Genomic DNA, 16,153 nt, shown 5'->3' with positions numbered 1-16,153 from the left:
ACCTCAGCTAAGAAGTGACGAGCTACCTCGAGAAGTAAAAGTTTATTTGGATGATTTGACGTCTCGGCTTTATTTTGAATCGACATGGCGTGTCCTGTAGGCAGGGAGAGATCCTTAATTCCACGATAATCTGTAAAAGCTCTAGTTGCAGTGCGCCGCTAGTTTGAGCATATGCGAATCGTGCGAGGCTGAAATATCGCAGGAATTTTTTGACCAACTGGGCAACAGGCGCTTTTTATAAAGTCGGTCGCACAGACCTCTGGCCACCGTGGTTATTACTATGTGCGTAATTAGATTGTCTTAGAAAGTACGTCAGTGACCTTAGCCCGGCACTGTAATCATTTGTCATAACTCGAGTCGGAAACTGCGGTATACAGCGCTTGGGATGATGCTTCCCCCCCAACAAGAGGGCTCTTCTATCATGTGAAGCTGTATACGCCTCGACCACATTTGTTCGAACCAGGGAACTCAGAATGCTGTCTGAATATTTACCAGGGAGGGTGGGGAAGAATAAAACCTTTGTCTATTTGGTTTGTTACAATTCAACCTTCTCAAGATCGATTACATCTATATCCCTCAACTCTTACAAATTGATTCCAAGAAAGTTTAAATCCGAAATGTGCTAGTCGATTTCAGGTCACTGTTATTCGCAATAGGCGAACTCTAATTCTACTGTAACTTGGGTAGTTGTAAATCTTCAACCGGGTGTAATTAAATAACTGTTACATAGTGCTTATGTGATCACATGGCTGGTCCGAGAATGGCAGTTGTCTGCGGTGGGGCCTGTCTAAATAAGGTTGAGCGGGACGTGAGGACCTCCTCCAAGAGTTGCCACCACAGCCCTTAGGAAATAATGCCCTCGGAATTATCATGTTGCGGCCCCTATTAAATATACATTTGTCAGCATCGGAATCTAGGCCAAGCTCAGTTTGGTTTCAATATGCTCACTGTGTAGAAGTCTAAAAACCTCAATGTTGCCGGTCATCATCTTGACTGACTTGAACATCATCCATTTGAATCTAGTGAGATTATTCCTACATTTGAATCGACCGAAATGACTCCTGCTTATGAGGCGACTGATATCACCCCTGACTATGTGTCAGTTTATGGGTTTACCGCCGTCCCTGCGTCCGCATCTTCTTTACTGTTCTCAGTTACGACATCGACTGCTGCGCCCTTTATTCCGGTTTCAGAGGTCCCTTTCCCGGATACAGTGCTCTCGAAACGCATCAAGAGATACGCGCAATCCCACCTCCCTGTACCCACATACAACCATTCTCTTCGTGTTTACCATTATGGGCTTGCGATAAAGAAGCACCTGTTTCCTTCTTGGGAATTCACAGACGAGACCTACTTCCTTACGTGTCTGCTGCATGATATCGGTTCTACGGAAGAAAATATCACCAAAACAAAATTAAGTTTCGAATTCCATGGCGGCTTGCTGGCGTTGAGTGTCTTACAAGAGACCTCGAATACATCTGCACCAGAGGCGACCGCTTCTCGTGAACTTGCAGAGAGTGTTGCTGAAGCTATTATTCGCCATCAAGACTTTCGTGATAAAGGACAAATCACGGCCGTAGGGCAATTGCTGCAGCTGGCCACTGTCCTGGGTAAGTTGACACGATTCCGAGCTGGAGTATTGGGTCCCCTTTTTTCCCGTCCAGAAACTAACGAGAACTAGATAACATCGGCGCTCATACCGAACTTGTCCATCCATCGACCATTGAAGACATCTCCCGGCATTTTCCGCGACAGGGCTGGAGCCGCTGCTTTGCTGCTACTCTCCGCAAGGAGACAGAGTTGAAACCATGGTCCCATACTACTGTCTTGGGGGAGGAGGCTCCTGCCAGGGTGCTCGAAAACAAAGTTATGGCGCCATACGAGTAAGCCTAGGCACATCTCACTATGGAAAGATATTTTCATAGGACTTCCTACCATTTCCTTCTCTAATCGAATTCCGTAATATATGAACTGTTGCCCCTAAGTTTAGAGAGACTTCGCAATTCAGTATGACCCTAGCAGCATAGACAAAATGAACACATATCCCCGCTCTTGATTCAAATTCTTTTGTGCTCTCCTTCCAAATAATTTTGTCTATGGCTGATATAAAACATTAAAAACTCATGTTCAATTGGTTTGCTTTATAAACAGAACGCTACTCTTAGAGAGAGGGAAAGGACACTTTTTGACAGAAATTTCCGGCATGAATGATGATGAATACTTTAAGCAAGGGGGAGTAACAGATACCCTCCTTTGATTTGAACGATGACCAACGCATGTACTCAACCAAAACTAATAGCATATTTCCCGCAAGCTCAGAATGTGCCGAGTGATAATGAAGACAGGACAAATTCGTATTTTGGTCTTTCGGGATTGGTTCCGCTTGATCTCGTCGTGTTGCCTCCTCCCGAGAGGATTACTAGCCTATACTATCTCAGATTGATCTACAACACCACAGAGCACAGCAGATCATGACAAGTCGTGACGAATAATGACAAATCATGACAAATGAAGTGGGGACAGAACTTGGCAATTGATCTGGTACTTAGGGTTGATTTTGACAAGCCCGTGAATAAATTCAGACGGATTTCCCACCCAGTTCAGTGCTATATAACCTATCAGTGAATTCTTTGCTTAGTAACAACCAGTTTCCCCCATCAAGTTCGGAGCGGTTCTTGTACTGTTCCTGCCAGAGATACCACGTCATCAAACAATTGGTCTTCCAATCATCATGGCTCACCAAATCGAAACACCGGCCAGAGCACCTGCTCTAATCCACGATACTGATACTTATTGTCTTCGTATAGAGGACTTGCCCGTTCCGGGGGCCAATAGCTCCGAGGAGCACCTTGTTCTTGTTAAGGCGGTTGCTTTGACTAATGGAGAACTGAGGTGGCCTGAGCCTGTTTCATGTTCACCTGCAATCCCTGGCTATGAGGTTTCAGGATCTGTTATATCCGCTCCAGCGGGATCTCCTTTTCCCGTTGGCTCTGAGGTTTACGCCAGAACATCTTTTGACCGTCAGGGGAATGCCCGCCAATACTCCCTTGCGTTAACTCGCGAACTTGGACATAAGCCAAAGAATATCTCCTGGTCCCAGGCCGCCACCGTCCCTCTATCGGCTTTAACTGCTTGGCAAGCCCTTTTCGTGCATGGCGGTTTTGCATTACCAGGAGGAGATACAGCAAAAAATGCCACCAAACGGATTCTTATCACTGCTGCTTCTGGAGGAGTCGGGATTTGGGCGATCCAGCTGGCACGACTAGCGGGTATTGGAGAAATTATTGGCACGTGCGGGCCAGCGAATCTCGAATTTGTCAAGTCTTTGGGTGCTCACGAGGCTGTGGATTACAGGAAACATAAAGATCTGTCGGTCTGGGTCGACAGCAGGGGTTGTGACAAGTTTGACGTGGTGATAGATGGTGTTGGCGAAGCCGGTCTGGAGCAAGCATTGATGTGCGTCAAGGAACGTGGTCTCCTCATCAGCATTGTTACACCACCGCATACCAAAAAGCCCCACCCTGGCGTTGAAAAGGAAGTTAATGGACTTTTCTTCATCGTGGAAGCGGATAGTTCACAATTGAGAGAGATCTCTGGGCTACTCGAGAGGGGCGAATGCAGGGCAGTCGTGGATAGTGAGTACAGACTCGAAGATTACATGAAGGCTTTCGAGAAGTTGCAAGGTGGTCATCTGACAGGGAAAGTCGTGTTAAATTTGTGAAGAAGTTAGTTGAGGACAAAATATGACTGCCTTGTCAGATAATACAGGACAGTGTCAAGCCAAGCGCATGACTAGATGTCTCCCACATCTTTTCTTCTTGACGTGCTGTGGCCCGTTATTCGGCATGGATCCCATATCAAATCCTGTATGGCATTGGTGTTGGCCTGACGTTCCAACGGCTGAGCCCTACACAGCGGTCCAGACCGTTTTTCAGACTTGGCAGTGGCCACGGGACTGGTGGTGCGGAGCTTCACGCAAGTGCTCGGCGGCATTTTGGCGTTGTCGATCGCGCAGAACATGTTCACCAGTTGACTGGCGCGGAGCCTGTCTAGGGATGTGCCGGCTCTAGACCCGGACGTTGTCTTGAAGGATGGTGCGCTGGGGATCCTCCATGTCGTGCCGGAGAAGTATGCTGAGGGTGTGAAGAGTGCGTATAGTGATGCAATTGTTGATGTATATTACCTGGCTCTGGCATTGATTTGCTTGACCGTTCCCGGGGTGATTTTCATTGAGTGGAAGTCTGTCAAGGAAGAGAAGATGAAAAGCTGTGATAAGAAGGAAAAGCAGAGTGCGGCTCGACAGAGGGAGCAGGAAGAGGGAGGGAAAAGAGGGGAAACCAGACGAAGGGCTTACCATGCCAGGGGTTGCGTTGTGCCCATGTAGCTAAGAGGTTAGATTAGTAGTTAAGTAGATACCTATGAGGACCGCAGCATCGATAGAGACAATGACTGGGAACCTGGATAAATGAAACACGACTCAATAGACAGACATGTATTGTTCTAACGCTGCAGAGTGATGATAGGATGATAAACTAAGACTTCTATAACTATTGACAGCAACCCCATCTGTACAAGCACCGAGGGTTTAGGAACCACTATGCAAAAAAGACAAAGACAGTCCTGGAAGGTAGGCGTAATATCTGGTTGCAGGAGACACTACTTAACGGAGGTGTGTCTCGTTAGCAGCAGGTACTGTCTCATTCAACCTCGACAACGGCGGCACCCAACTCCCATCCACATCCCAAACAGCCGCATCCGAGAAATCCTCATACCAAACCCCGCCCAGAGCATTGATACGGATAAACCCGAAGCGGAAGAACTCAGGCTCACCCTCGTGCTGGCGGGTCCATTCGAATTCAGGAACGGAAGTGTCCCCCTTCGGACGAAGGGCATGGAAACGCTCAACGTCGTTGATTAGCACGCTGAGGCCATTGACGCGCGGATTCAGCAGCGGGAAATTGAAGATTATGGTGTTATTATCGTCATATGGTTGAATCGGCGAGCCGATGTCAGGTGGCGTGGTGCCCAGCCGCGCGCCGTCGAGGAGAGCACCGGGTGTTTGGAGGATGGAGTCGAATCCCCAGCGGGCGATGCCGTTGATGAAGAGACCGACTAGGATGCCTTGGTACAAGAGGCTTGGTCGTGTTTGTAAGGTTGTGCCCGGGAGGAGAAGTAGAGATAGGATGTAGTGGTGGATGCGCAGGTTCATGTGCGGGACAGCGATGAGGAGGAGCACGATCGCGATGAGAAGGACATAGAGACGGAACATTTTCGGGAAGCGTCCCTCGCGCCAGAATGCGACTGCTTGGCCGATGGCGATGGCGACAAGCGAGCAGACGATGATAATCAGCGCGGTAATTGCGCCGGGTTGCTGTTGGAGGTCATGGGGCGTCAGGCGCGAGATCGGGATGCGGTCGAAGGTGTCCGTGTTTAGCGCACCGACCCAGCACCCGCCTAGCCACAGCACGGTTTTATCCCAGTGCGCATCGAGGTCACGCAGCGTGTGCCGCACGAAGAAGTAGTACAGTGCGAAGCCGACGAATGCACCGGGCAGGAACCGGCCGAGGGCCGCAGAGACCAGCTCGTAATAGTTTGGGGACGACGGCGGGTCCGACGACATGGCGACTTGAAACCAGACGATGAAGAAAATCGATGTGAAGAATGCAGGCGCCGATACCACGCTTAGGGATAGAATTGTGGTTAGGACCACCGAGAAGGTGAACAGTGACCACCTGATATCCGAGCACTCGGCCATCGTGGCCTCGCTTGAGCCGGACGAGGTGGTCTCGCGAGTGAGCACGAAAGACATGGGGAAACTGGAAGGAAACCCAATACTTTCAATGCCGTTGCGCTCCACAGACTGGAAATTGCTATGCGCGCCTGTGCGGCGCAGAATGGCACATCCCCCAGACGCATCGTCCACCAGTCCGCCGTGCAGCGCCGATACACAAATCGACGAGTCGCCGCGGTAGTTGCCACTACTCCGTGAGGACTCGCCAGAGCCACCGATCACCAGAGGTCGATAATTGAGTTCCTGCTCGCCGACGTTGTATGGCTCAAGTAGGATGGCCTGGGAGCAGCCAGCAGGACAGCGGAAGGCAAAACCCTCCTGATCAAAGGGTTGGCAGAGGTCACCATTCAGCCCGCAGTTGGTAGCATTGAACCTGATGAGAATTAGTCGACGCTCAAGTCAATTTAGTCGGAAACTAAAACAAACATACCACAGGCGATCGTGACACGACAGCTTGACGGGCTGCCCGTACCCCGGAATCTCCTGCTCGGCCACAGAGGATTTCAAGCTGGAGAAAAACACGACAATCCAGAAGATCAATCCGCCGAGAAGCAAAGCAATTTTGGCATTTCTGCGCGGGAGCCACTGGTCAATCATCCGCGCTGGCGCGGCCTGCCACTGTGGTAGCCAGGGCTGGATGTGGTGAACGTGGGGTGGCGTGGGACCGCGCAGCCAGGGACAGAGCCCTGGGCGCGATCTACGCGGTTCGTTTTGCTTGTCATTGTCGTCAGCGACCGATTCTGCGGTGCCATCTAGGCCAGCGGTAGGCAGTAACGGCCCGTGCTCGAGATCATTGTCGGACTCGGCCTCGCGCGTCTCATCGTCTCGGTACCGGAAGTCCTGCAACGGGTACTCTTGCCGCAGTTTCTCGGCAGAGGACCTGGCGGAGGCTTCGCCAGCGGTCATTATTTTCTGCGCGGGATCAAAATAAGAATAAACTATACACAAACGAGCGACCTGGAAGGAAGGAAAGCAACAGTTAAAAACGACTATCATCAACCTCGAAGGGGCCGTTTTTGCTCTTAGTCATCGCGCCACAGCCGTGGATTGATCGAGCCGACACGTTTTTCTCCACTCCAGAGCCAAGGAACATGTGTTGAAATATGCAATGCATTAATAACTAACTGATGACATTCAACAAGCGACTAACAAATAACACCCGCAACCCCAAATTAGGTACCTAGTCCTCCAAGGGTATCAGCATAAGTCGTGATTCGTGTGCCTCCTCCAACCACGCTAGATCGGCAGCAGAAATGCGACACTCCACCAAGTCATGAAAACGATGCATCATTCACCCAGTCAAGCCATGGGACGAGCGCGGGCCGACGGCAGCGGTTTGATGAACATGTTCTCCCGCGCGTTCTTCGTCCTTTACACGGCAGGGGCAGGAGAGCGGCCCCAGCGACGATGGGTGCTAAAGGATAGAATATGTTAGCACTAGCCAAAGACACGGGCAGAGACAGGATATGTATAAATCACTTACGTTCCGGGCGCAGCGCCAGCATCCTTGCGAACACGGAAGGTAAACCAGATCCCCTATGCCCATCATTAGCGCGTTGTCTACAGTTGCACTCAAGAAAGAAACTTACCACCAGAGCCGAGACCAGCCAGAGAATAGCAGACACAAAGCTCATCGCCTCAGCGGCCTTCCAGCGCCCACAGACAGAGTCGTGCAGGAAGCCGTTCCAGTGCCAGATGCCGCCGCAGGGAAGCTGCTGGATCGCGTTGACGAGGATCCCGAAAGCGGCGAACCAGGCGAAGGAGATGATCACGTCCACTGTTTTTGTGCCAGGTCAGAAAAAGATAAAAAAGCGAAGAAGAAGGGCAGTGGTGGTTGCGCTTACGTGGCCACGAGAAAAAGCCCGACGAGAAGGGAATCAGCCATATCAGGGCCAGGAGTATGGATATGCCAGCGATGACTTCGGTGTAGATCCACCTTGCCTGCGGCCAGGGGTGGATGTCGGAGAAGGAGGCGAGGTAGTGGCCGATGATACCCGCGACGACCTACAGTAACAGTACTGTGTGAGAGAGAGTATGGCAAGGCAATAGTGGCGTCAACATACCGCCGCAAAGGCAATCTCCCCAACGCGGAGGATCATCGACACAAGGCGCGAGACCACAGGCATGGCGACGGCAATTAGCGGTGATGTGCTGAGCAGAAGCTAGTCGGTAGTAGGCAGGGAGGAGGAGGGGAGAGGACAAAAAGGAGGTATATGGAAGGTTAGCAAAACAAATCTGGCGCCGGGGGATCCAGCGCAGGTATATAAGAGCGCCAGACAGAGAGAGGCCCGTCGCACAAGCCCGGCCAGTCCAGCAAGCTTGCACGCAAGGGCCGAACAGTCCGGATCATCCTGGGGCCAGCAGGCAAGTTCCATGTCATGTCGTCAGATCCCCCCCTCCCTCCGGGTGCAGGCTAGTCGGGAAACTAACTGATCGACGCCGCGTTGACTGACCGCCACTGATGCGTGGCTGGATGATGGTTCGGAGCAGGGAGTAAGGAGAGAGAGGGAGTGCCCAGTCTGAATGGTTTGTTATTATTATATTATTATTATTGATGTTGTTATTGCTCGAGTTATTATTTTCAGCTGCCGAGTAAGTGGCCTGCACTGTCCACAGCCTCTATTATTGTTATTCTCGAGGAATCATCACGATAACCAGCCTAGACTATTGACGACACTACGCGGGCTTTAATCTATCCGGACCCACTGATCGGCGTCTAGTGGTGACATGTGCAGTGCCGACCACTGGTTGATTGGCACTTTAATTAATTTCTGCCAGCTCATGATTATTGTTATTATACTTTCTCTCTCTCTCTCTCTCTCTCTGCCCAGCAAGGAACGCTCTTGCGCTGATTCAGCAAATCATCTGACCGGCATCAGCCCTATGACGTGGAACTGGGCCATTTGGCATTAGGCACCAAGTAAAGACAAGCCGATCCCGTGGGGGACTGCGCGTGTGTGCACTATGAATCGCAGACTCGAGATCCACTGGAAGGCAACGAGCGTGTATGCATGTATGTACCTAGATACAGTCTGTATGTATTATGGTCGACCGCAAGGATAGGGAAGGCACTGCTACAAGAGGTGCCTAACAGTACAGAGGTGAAACAGCCTAACTAAGCACTTTTCTTGTCTCCCAGGAACCACGCCATGACGTCGCGCCACACACCCTTAGCGCCCGTCTCGATCACGTCCCCATGGCACGGAATCAACCGGTCAAAGTCCCACTTCTCGATCCGTCTCACGGACTGGGTGAATGCCGCTCGGTCCTTCGACGAGAGAATCCACCATGCAAACCTTCTCTGGCCCGTCGCGGGCGGCGCCGTCGCCAGCATCGGGAGTACCAGCCGCGTCAAAAGGTTCGGCTTGGTCCCTTCTGCGCTCTGGGAGTATTGTTCCTTGGCGGGGAGGTTGAATAGCATATCGGCCTCGATAACGGTCTTGGAGGGCTTATGCAGAAACACGAGCTCCCGCGACCCGTGTCCGGAGACGTACTCGTTATCAAACTCGGCGTCGAACTCCTCCGAGATCGACTTCGACGATCCACCGTCTTGCTGCTTAAACACGTGCTGGAACGGAGGGGTGGTGTCCTTTAATTCGGGATTCGACTGCCGTTTCTCCCACAAGCCCTCCGGCGCCAGGATTTCCGCTTGCGGGAATGCCTTCTTCCACGCCGTGATGTGAAGATGGTGCTGCAGATCCGGTGCGGCAATGTACTTGACATTCCCGCCCAGCGAGTCCACCTTTTCGCGGACTTCGGGGGTTAGGTTGACGGGCGAGAACACGGCGAGGGAGCCCGTGGAGAGCTTGACTGAGACACATGCAAGGACAAGGTTAGCTTGGCAGATCGCAGCATGGCAAGGGGCAAAGCATATGCAGAACAGCCAACCATGCTGGGGTTTGACATCGACGTGGTTTCACGCGTCCTTCTCCTGTAAGGGTCGGTGCAATGCACGATGTACTCACCCAGCGTCCCTCGGCCGCCGAAGCGCAGGATTCCAAAGCGCGCAAATGGGAGACTCATAGTAACGATGTCCGGCGTTACTTGGCGAATCACCATTGCCGCGGAGGGGTTCGAGGGGAAGAGCTGCGGCATTTTCGGTGGGTGTGGCGCTCTTGCGCTCTTTTTCTTCACTGGAAAGCTCCCTGGCGTTGTTTGTCTCGGATTCGCGCCGCAGATGGTCGTCTTTGTGTAGCGTGCTGACTACCCTAACTCAGCAAGACACGAATAAAAAAAAGCGCAAAGATCAGTCGAGGCGTGAGACACTCGTCTTGGGGGCTAGCAGGAGGTTGGGAGGTGGAATGGTCAGGTTGAGCTGCGGAAGCTTGGGGCGGCGAGTGATGTAACCATGGAGCTTATCGATTGGCCTCGGCCCAGACTCAGTCTAGTATGGGGCAAAATATATACACAGTAGATGTGACAATAATTATTGTCCTTTTCTGGCTCATAAAATGCAAGTTTCATTCAATGCGACAAGTTTCTATGCGATAAAGCGCTGGAAAAAGACAAAATCAAAGGGTATCATATGTGAGATTATTATCTTGTTGTGAGAGCTAACCAGACCAGGCCTGGTTGGTCTCCGCTTCTATTTCATCGCGATGAGGGATGATGCATTTTTTGATATCAAACGCGTCAACAAGCTCTTGCCATGTCTCGAAATCTAGACTGAAGATGGCCTGCTGTTTTTTAATGCCTTGCTTTTGAGCCTCACTGGGTAACCAGGGATCCGAGGAGTCTGTCAGGATCACGGTCAGCATTTCAAAAAAAAAAAAAAAAAAAAAAAAAAAAAAAAAAGAAACCTCAAGGGCGCACGGCTACTCACGAAGACTCGGAATTTGGCGACTGTCCACCTGCAGACCGATATTCCCATCGCGAACAAGGAAGCTGATGTAGAACAAATTTTCGACACTTTGCCCGAAAGAACGAGGATTGATGCAAACATGGAAGAGATTTAAGCCGCCATCGTCGGTAATTCCATGATTTGCAGCCGCCTCCTTGACCTGCTCGAAACTGGGTTCGGTTTGCCCTGTCTTAGCCAGCATCGCAGCAATATCGTTGGAAGCAGCTTCGTTGCGATCCCGCAGTACATCCGCAAGCAGTTTGTTGATTGTCGAGCACATGAAGGCGAGATTGACGTTTTCTTGATCCCCGAGATCCTGCTGCTTAAGCTCGTTGGGCTCCACGGCCTGTGATGGATCGATCCGCTCATGCGCTCGCCGCTGGGTCATTTGGCGCGCGCGCTTTTGCACGGATAATGGGCCCAACAACCACCCCGACACGGCCGGTCGAGCGCTATACGGTAGACAGGCGTGTCGACCCAGCCAGTCCCAATTCATCGCGTCTCCCGCATCCTCATCGTCGCTCGCATCGGGGTCTCTCTGGCTTTGACGTGGTCGGCGGCGCTGGGTTCCATGGGACGGAGAGAGAGTGGGTGCTTCACCCCGACGCATGAACGAGATACATTTGGAAACGAATTCATCGACATCGATACCGGCCGTCGCGTCCCCGAGAGCGAGCTGGGCAGTCTTTTTATGGGAGAGATCGGCCGCGTTGACTAGGAGGCGAGAGTCGATCGTCGCGTCGGAAGTCTGCTTGACTCCGACGAAAATCTCGTTCGCTTTGGTGACCGTCTTGTAGAGGCCATCATTTCCGGTCTGCATATATTCGGATCGCGAGTCTTGATCGGAACTGTCAGGAGGAGGCCCTCCGCGCCAAGGGGACAGAGTATTTACCGTTGAGTTCTCGCGTCAAGTCCCTCAGTCCTTTCCGAATTTTCCTTCGCTCGCCCGCATCCTGGTCTGGATCGTAGTACCTGTTCTGGGCGTTGCGTTGCGACATTGGCATCTGCGACTGGATATTCGCGTCGTGGTCAGTGAGGCGTCGCCGTTTGTTCGCTGAGCTTGGAGGTGGCATCGTGGTTCTTTTGTTGACACTTCGTCGGGGATTTTCCTTGTCAGAAGATCGCCCTGGTGATGGGGAGGAGCTTGAACTAATGGGTTGTTCGTCGAGCTGACCCCCGGCGAGACGTGCCATGATTAAGTCGGACCCTAGCGCGTGTCCTGCAGGTGACAGGGAAAAGGACAAACAAGCAAACGCAAAAGTACGATTGCTCGATGCCGCGCGCGTATACCAAACACCAAACGACAGGGAATAAAAGAAGCTGGAAAATAAGGAGGATGAACAGACGATGTCAAGACCAAAAGGAAGATGGAAAGTCAAAATCGCGTCTCTATTACGCGCAATCCCACGTGACCAGAGCCCCCCGCGTCATCTGAACTGTCTGGGTCGCTTGTGCTTTCTTTCGCTCTCTTTGCTGGAAGGACCACAGGATGGAGGCATTCACCTTTGCCGTTTCCACACAGGTGGACTTCCCCATCCATGTCAAGATGTATGTGCCACTGCGACTCTACAGGCCCCCCCTCCAGCTGACATACCCCGACAGTGGTTCACTAGAAGGGAAGCAGAAGCACATCCCCTATTCAGTGCTGCTGAAGAACCCCGAGCTACGACACCTAGGCTCTACGCAAAACCCGGCCTCGGATTTATTCGTCACGGTGCAGATATGGTCGGACTCGAAACCCCTCGGCGTGCCTCTCCAGACCTCGTACAAAGCATTTAAAGCCAACCGAGCATGGAACGAATGGCTGCAGATGCCCATGTCCCTCAAAGACGCGCCTCTCAACTCCCAGCTGGCAATTACGGTTTGGGATCTGTCCCCGCTGGCCGGTGGCGGAGCCCAGGCTCATGATGTCCCCTTTGGCGGAACGACCATACCGCTGTTTGACCGCGAGGGCAAGTTGAGGATGGGTAGACAAAAGTGCAAGGTATATCGCAATAAAGCTGCGGATGGGAGTTCATCGACCACAACGCCGTCAGTACCGCCGCCGAAGCGACGCATGCCGAAAGCTCGTGATCCGCTGGGGCCGTCACTGGAGGAGACAGAGCTGGAACGGGTGGAGATTTTGATCAAGAAGCACGAAATGGGCGAAATTCCACGGATAGACTGGATGGACCAAATGGTATTTCGCCAGCTGGAAAAGCTCAAGTTGAATGCCGAGGAAGCGGCCCGGAAACGAGCCATTCGGTTGAAAGCCACAAAACACCAGACGGTGGACGAAGATTCCGACGAGGATGAACGGGACGACGAGAATTTTGTCCTGTACGTGGAATTCCCGCGCTTCGATCATCCGATTGCCTGGGCCGATCACCAGTATCCTCCTCCTCCCATTTCGTCTTATCCCCAGAATGTGCCATCCCATCCAAACACTGCCTTGAAACCGGTCCCGGAGGTTCGCTTTGGTCCGGGAATTGAGGGAGCGGACGCTACAGCTGTGATTCGGATATATGATCCGGAAGTGGGACAGGCAGGGAACCCCTGCGAGGACAAGCACCGCCGATTGATCCGCAGCCATAGGACTGGTATCATGGACAGAGACTTGAAGCCTAACCCCAAAATTCGTGACGAGCTCAACATCATTATGTCATATGAGCCAACGCAAGATCTTACAGCCGAAGAGAAGGATTCTGTTTGGAGATTCAGGTACTATTTGACGCGAGAAAAGAGAGCATTGACAAAATTCGTCAAATCGGTTAATTGGCGGGATGTGGGAGAGGCCCGGCAGGCTGTGGAAATCCTCCCCAAGTGGACCGAAATTGATGTGGACGATGCTCTGGAACTTCTGGGTCCAACATTTGATAATCCGGCAGTGCGGTCATATGCTGTGGAACGACTGCGAAAAGCAGATGACGACGAGCTTCTCCTCTATCTGCTGCAGTTGGTTCAGGCTTTGAAGTACGAAGAAAATGCCGAGGGCAGCGTTGACGAAGCCGCGCACGACTCCTCACTTGCCAATTTCTTGATCACCCGTGCGGCCAATAACCTCAAGCTGGGAAATTATCTGCACTGGTACCTGATGGTTGAGTGCGATGATGCTGGCCCGGGCACATTATCGACGCAACGGCGTCTGTTTGCACGAGTCGAGTACTATTTCATGACCGAGCTGGAGAAAGTGCACCCTGACTATCGCAAGACACTCTTGCGGCAGGGAGAATTCATAGCCGTTTTGTCGAAGATCGCCAAAGATGTCCGTTTCTCCAGGGAGACCCGGCCCCAGAAGATCGAAAAGCTAAAGAAATCACTGCGTGACCCGAAGAATGACCTGATTCACATTGAGCCTCCATTACCGCTCCCCCTGGATCCAGATGTTCTCGTGGCAGGGTGTTTCCCCGAAGAATCCAATGTCTTCAAGTCAACATTGTCTCCTTTGCACATCACTCTCAAGACTACGGACGGCCGCCGATATCCACTGTTGTTCAAGGTTGGCGACGATATGCGACAGGACCAGCTGGTCATCCAGATCATCATTCTCATGGATCAACTTCTTCAGAAAGAAAATTTGGATTTAAAACTGACGCCTTACCGGGTGCTTGCCACCAGTTCAACGGTCGGCGCCGCACAGTTCATCCCCTCCACGTCTCTCTCCGCAGCCATGGCCAAATACAAATCTATCCTCGCATACCTGAAAACGAATAATCCAGACGAAAACGAGCCTCTCGGCGTGCGTAAAGAGACGATGGACACCTACATCAAATCCTGCGCCGGATATTGCGTCATCACCTATATCCTCGGCGTGGGCGACCGCCATCTTGAAAACTTACTGCTTGCTCCAGACGGCCATTTCTTCCATGCAGACTTCGGCTTCATCTTGGGCCGTGACCCCAAGCCCTTCGCACCGATGATGAAACTCGGCAAGGAGATGGTTGAAGGCATGGGTGGCACCACATCACCAAACTACCTCCAATTCAAGCAGTACTGCTACACAGCGTACACAACGCTGCGCAAGTCTGCCAACCTGATTCTGAACCTCTTCAGTCTCATGGTCGACGCTAATATCCCGGATATCCGTGTCGAACCGGACAAGGCTGTCCTCAAGGTCAAGGAGCGCTTTCATCTGGAGATGTCGGAGGAAGAAGCCATTCGCCATTTCGAGCAGCTTATTGGCGACAGTGCCAATGCTATTTTCGGTGTTGTGATTGACCGCTTTCATGAATTTGTTCAAGGCTGGCGTACTTGATTCTTTTTGTCTCCGATGTATGGCGTTTGTTTGTTAGGGTACTTCTATGGTTAGACCTGCATAAGGGTTGGCGTACGGTGATTTAGATACCCGATGATTCATACTGAGATAGACAATCTTATCATATTTTGTAGAAAAACTGCAATTTATAATATTGTCCAGGCTTTGTTTTGTAGACAGGCGCAGGTCGACGCAAGCGAGAATAGCACGAAACAAGTCGTCCTGCCTATGGTCTCACTGGTCAAATAAGAACCCGTCGCTCGATGATCCAATTAACCAGGTTCTCAATTCCTCAAAAGCATCAAGATCGTTCTTCTCTAATGAAGTGTCAACACTAGGGTTGAACCACTCATATGTCCTTCCCGCTCCCGTTTCGGGCAACGACTTCCCAATCGGTCGGCAGCTGCCGAAATCGATGATAACGGCTGTGCAATTCTCGTCGAACATGATATTGGCGGGGCTGATATCATTGTGTACGAGGCCTAGCGAGTGGATGTGTTGAATACCCGCCAAAATCCCGTTTAGACTCGCTTTGACGCTGCTATCGACAAGTTGGCGCTCACTAGAGCGGAACATACTCTTGTTTAGATGTCCCGGGTTGACTTTTTCCTGTAGAGTTGACGTATACTGCTTGAAGCATAGCCCAGAGACTCGACCATTAGTCTCTTGGCAACCGTAGTAGGTTGCAATGTTCGGGTGCGGATTTTGTCGAAGGAGTTCGCACGCTTCGACCTCATAGGAGATTCGTTTCTCCAGATCTGATCCACCAGTATATGCGAAGAGGTTTGGCGTTTTCACGTACACCGTTGACCAAGCGGTCCTCACCACAGGGCCCCGGTCCTCGGTTTGAACCTGCTGGACGTCTTCAAGCTGCTCTAGGGAGTCCGGGGGCCCAAATCGATCTTTGGATTTACCCAAATATAGAATGCCATCCTTCTGAATGAAGTACGAGACATAAGAGAAACTAAGTACGCCATCGATAAATTTGAACCTCTCGCTTCTCTGCACAATTTTCATTTTGTTCAAAGGCTCTCGTAAAACGGGGGTGCGATGCGGTTTATATCTGTTAGGATTGCGAGTACTATTCAGTAATATGTGATAAACAGGAGAATGATATGTTTGACCAAGTGGATTGAAGGGACGGCGTCTGAATAGAGAGCATGCATGCTTATGTATGCTAGGACATACCAAGATTTGTCACACCGTCTCTTCCGCGAGCCAAAATTGCATGAAAGCGATATTGATAATTTTTGAAACCACTTCCATCGGCCTTTTTACAAAATTCTTC

At 51.4% G+C, this 16,153-nt stretch overlaps 8 protein-coding genes across 8 annotated transcripts; 3 read left to right on the top strand and 5 right to left on the bottom strand.

Annotated features, from left to right (window-relative positions):
- Nucleotides 1-1,054: 1,054 nt before the first annotated feature.
- Nucleotides 1,055-1,887, top strand: N7474_001742 (uncharacterized protein; the record flags this gene model as incomplete). The annotated part of the gene is made up of 2 exons (XM_057193157.1): nucleotides 1,055-1,610; nucleotides 1,682-1,887. 2 exons carry the CDS (start codon nucleotides 1,055-1,057, stop codon nucleotides 1,885-1,887), a joined length of 762 nt encoding a protein of 253 aa, XP_057058110.1.
- Nucleotides 1,888-2,731: 844 nt separating this feature from the next.
- N7474_001741 (NADP-dependent oxidoreductase) lies at nucleotides 2,732-3,721 on the top strand (the record flags this gene model as incomplete). Its single annotated transcript, XM_057193156.1, has 1 exon — nucleotides 2,732-3,721. One exon carries the CDS (start codon nucleotides 2,732-2,734, stop codon nucleotides 3,719-3,721), a length of 990 nt encoding a protein of 329 aa, XP_057058109.1.
- A 939-nt stretch (nucleotides 3,722-4,660) lies between these two features.
- On the bottom strand, nucleotides 4,661-6,697 carry N7474_001740 (uncharacterized protein; the record flags this gene model as incomplete). The annotated part of the gene is made up of 2 exons (XM_057193155.1): nucleotides 4,661-6,164; nucleotides 6,222-6,697. The coding sequence occupies 2 exons, from the start codon at nucleotides 6,695-6,697 to the stop codon at nucleotides 4,661-4,663; spliced, it is 1,980 nt and encodes a 659-aa protein (XP_057058108.1).
- A 465-nt stretch (nucleotides 6,698-7,162) lies between these two features.
- N7474_001739 (MARVEL domain-containing protein) lies at nucleotides 7,163-7,917 on the bottom strand (the record flags this gene model as incomplete). The annotated part of the gene is made up of 5 exons (XM_057193154.1): nucleotides 7,163-7,205; nucleotides 7,275-7,327; nucleotides 7,381-7,568; nucleotides 7,636-7,795; nucleotides 7,855-7,917. The coding sequence occupies 5 exons, from the start codon at nucleotides 7,915-7,917 to the stop codon at nucleotides 7,163-7,165; spliced, it is 507 nt and encodes a 168-aa protein (XP_057058107.1).
- Nucleotides 7,918-8,906: 989 nt separating this feature from the next.
- On the bottom strand, nucleotides 8,907-9,886 carry N7474_001738 (uncharacterized protein; the record flags this gene model as incomplete). Its single annotated transcript, XM_057193153.1, has 2 exons — nucleotides 8,907-9,601; nucleotides 9,757-9,886. 2 exons carry the CDS (start codon nucleotides 9,884-9,886, stop codon nucleotides 8,907-8,909), a joined length of 825 nt encoding a protein of 274 aa, XP_057058106.1.
- Nucleotides 9,887-10,344: 458 nt separating this feature from the next.
- On the bottom strand, nucleotides 10,345-11,824 carry N7474_001737 (non-structural maintenance of chromosomes element 4 family protein; the record flags this gene model as incomplete). Its single annotated transcript, XM_057193152.1, has 3 exons — nucleotides 10,345-10,526; nucleotides 10,614-11,468; nucleotides 11,524-11,824. The coding sequence occupies 3 exons, from the start codon at nucleotides 11,822-11,824 to the stop codon at nucleotides 10,345-10,347; spliced, it is 1,338 nt and encodes a 445-aa protein (XP_057058105.1).
- A 296-nt stretch (nucleotides 11,825-12,120) lies between these two features.
- On the top strand, nucleotides 12,121-14,865 carry N7474_001736 (phosphatidylinositol 3-kinase VPS34; the record flags this gene model as incomplete). The annotated part of the gene is made up of 1 exon (XM_057193151.1): nucleotides 12,121-14,865. One exon carries the CDS (start codon nucleotides 12,121-12,123, stop codon nucleotides 14,863-14,865), a length of 2,745 nt encoding a protein of 914 aa, XP_057058104.1.
- A 234-nt stretch (nucleotides 14,866-15,099) lies between these two features.
- Nucleotides 15,100-15,882, bottom strand: N7474_001735 (kinase-like protein; the record flags this gene model as incomplete). The annotated part of the gene is made up of 1 exon (XM_057193150.1): nucleotides 15,100-15,882. One exon carries the CDS (start codon nucleotides 15,880-15,882, stop codon nucleotides 15,100-15,102), a length of 783 nt encoding a protein of 260 aa, XP_057058103.1.
- Nucleotides 15,883-16,153: the final 271 nt, after the last annotated feature.

Source organism: Penicillium riverlandense (assembly GCF_028828495.1).
Source record: "Penicillium riverlandense strain IBT 135883 chromosome Unknown utg000001l_segment0_segment0, whole genome shotgun sequence".
Lineage (NCBI taxonomy): Eukaryota > Fungi > Ascomycota > Eurotiomycetes > Eurotiales > Aspergillaceae > Penicillium > Penicillium riverlandense.
This window is presented reverse-complemented; position numbering and strand designations above follow the sequence as displayed.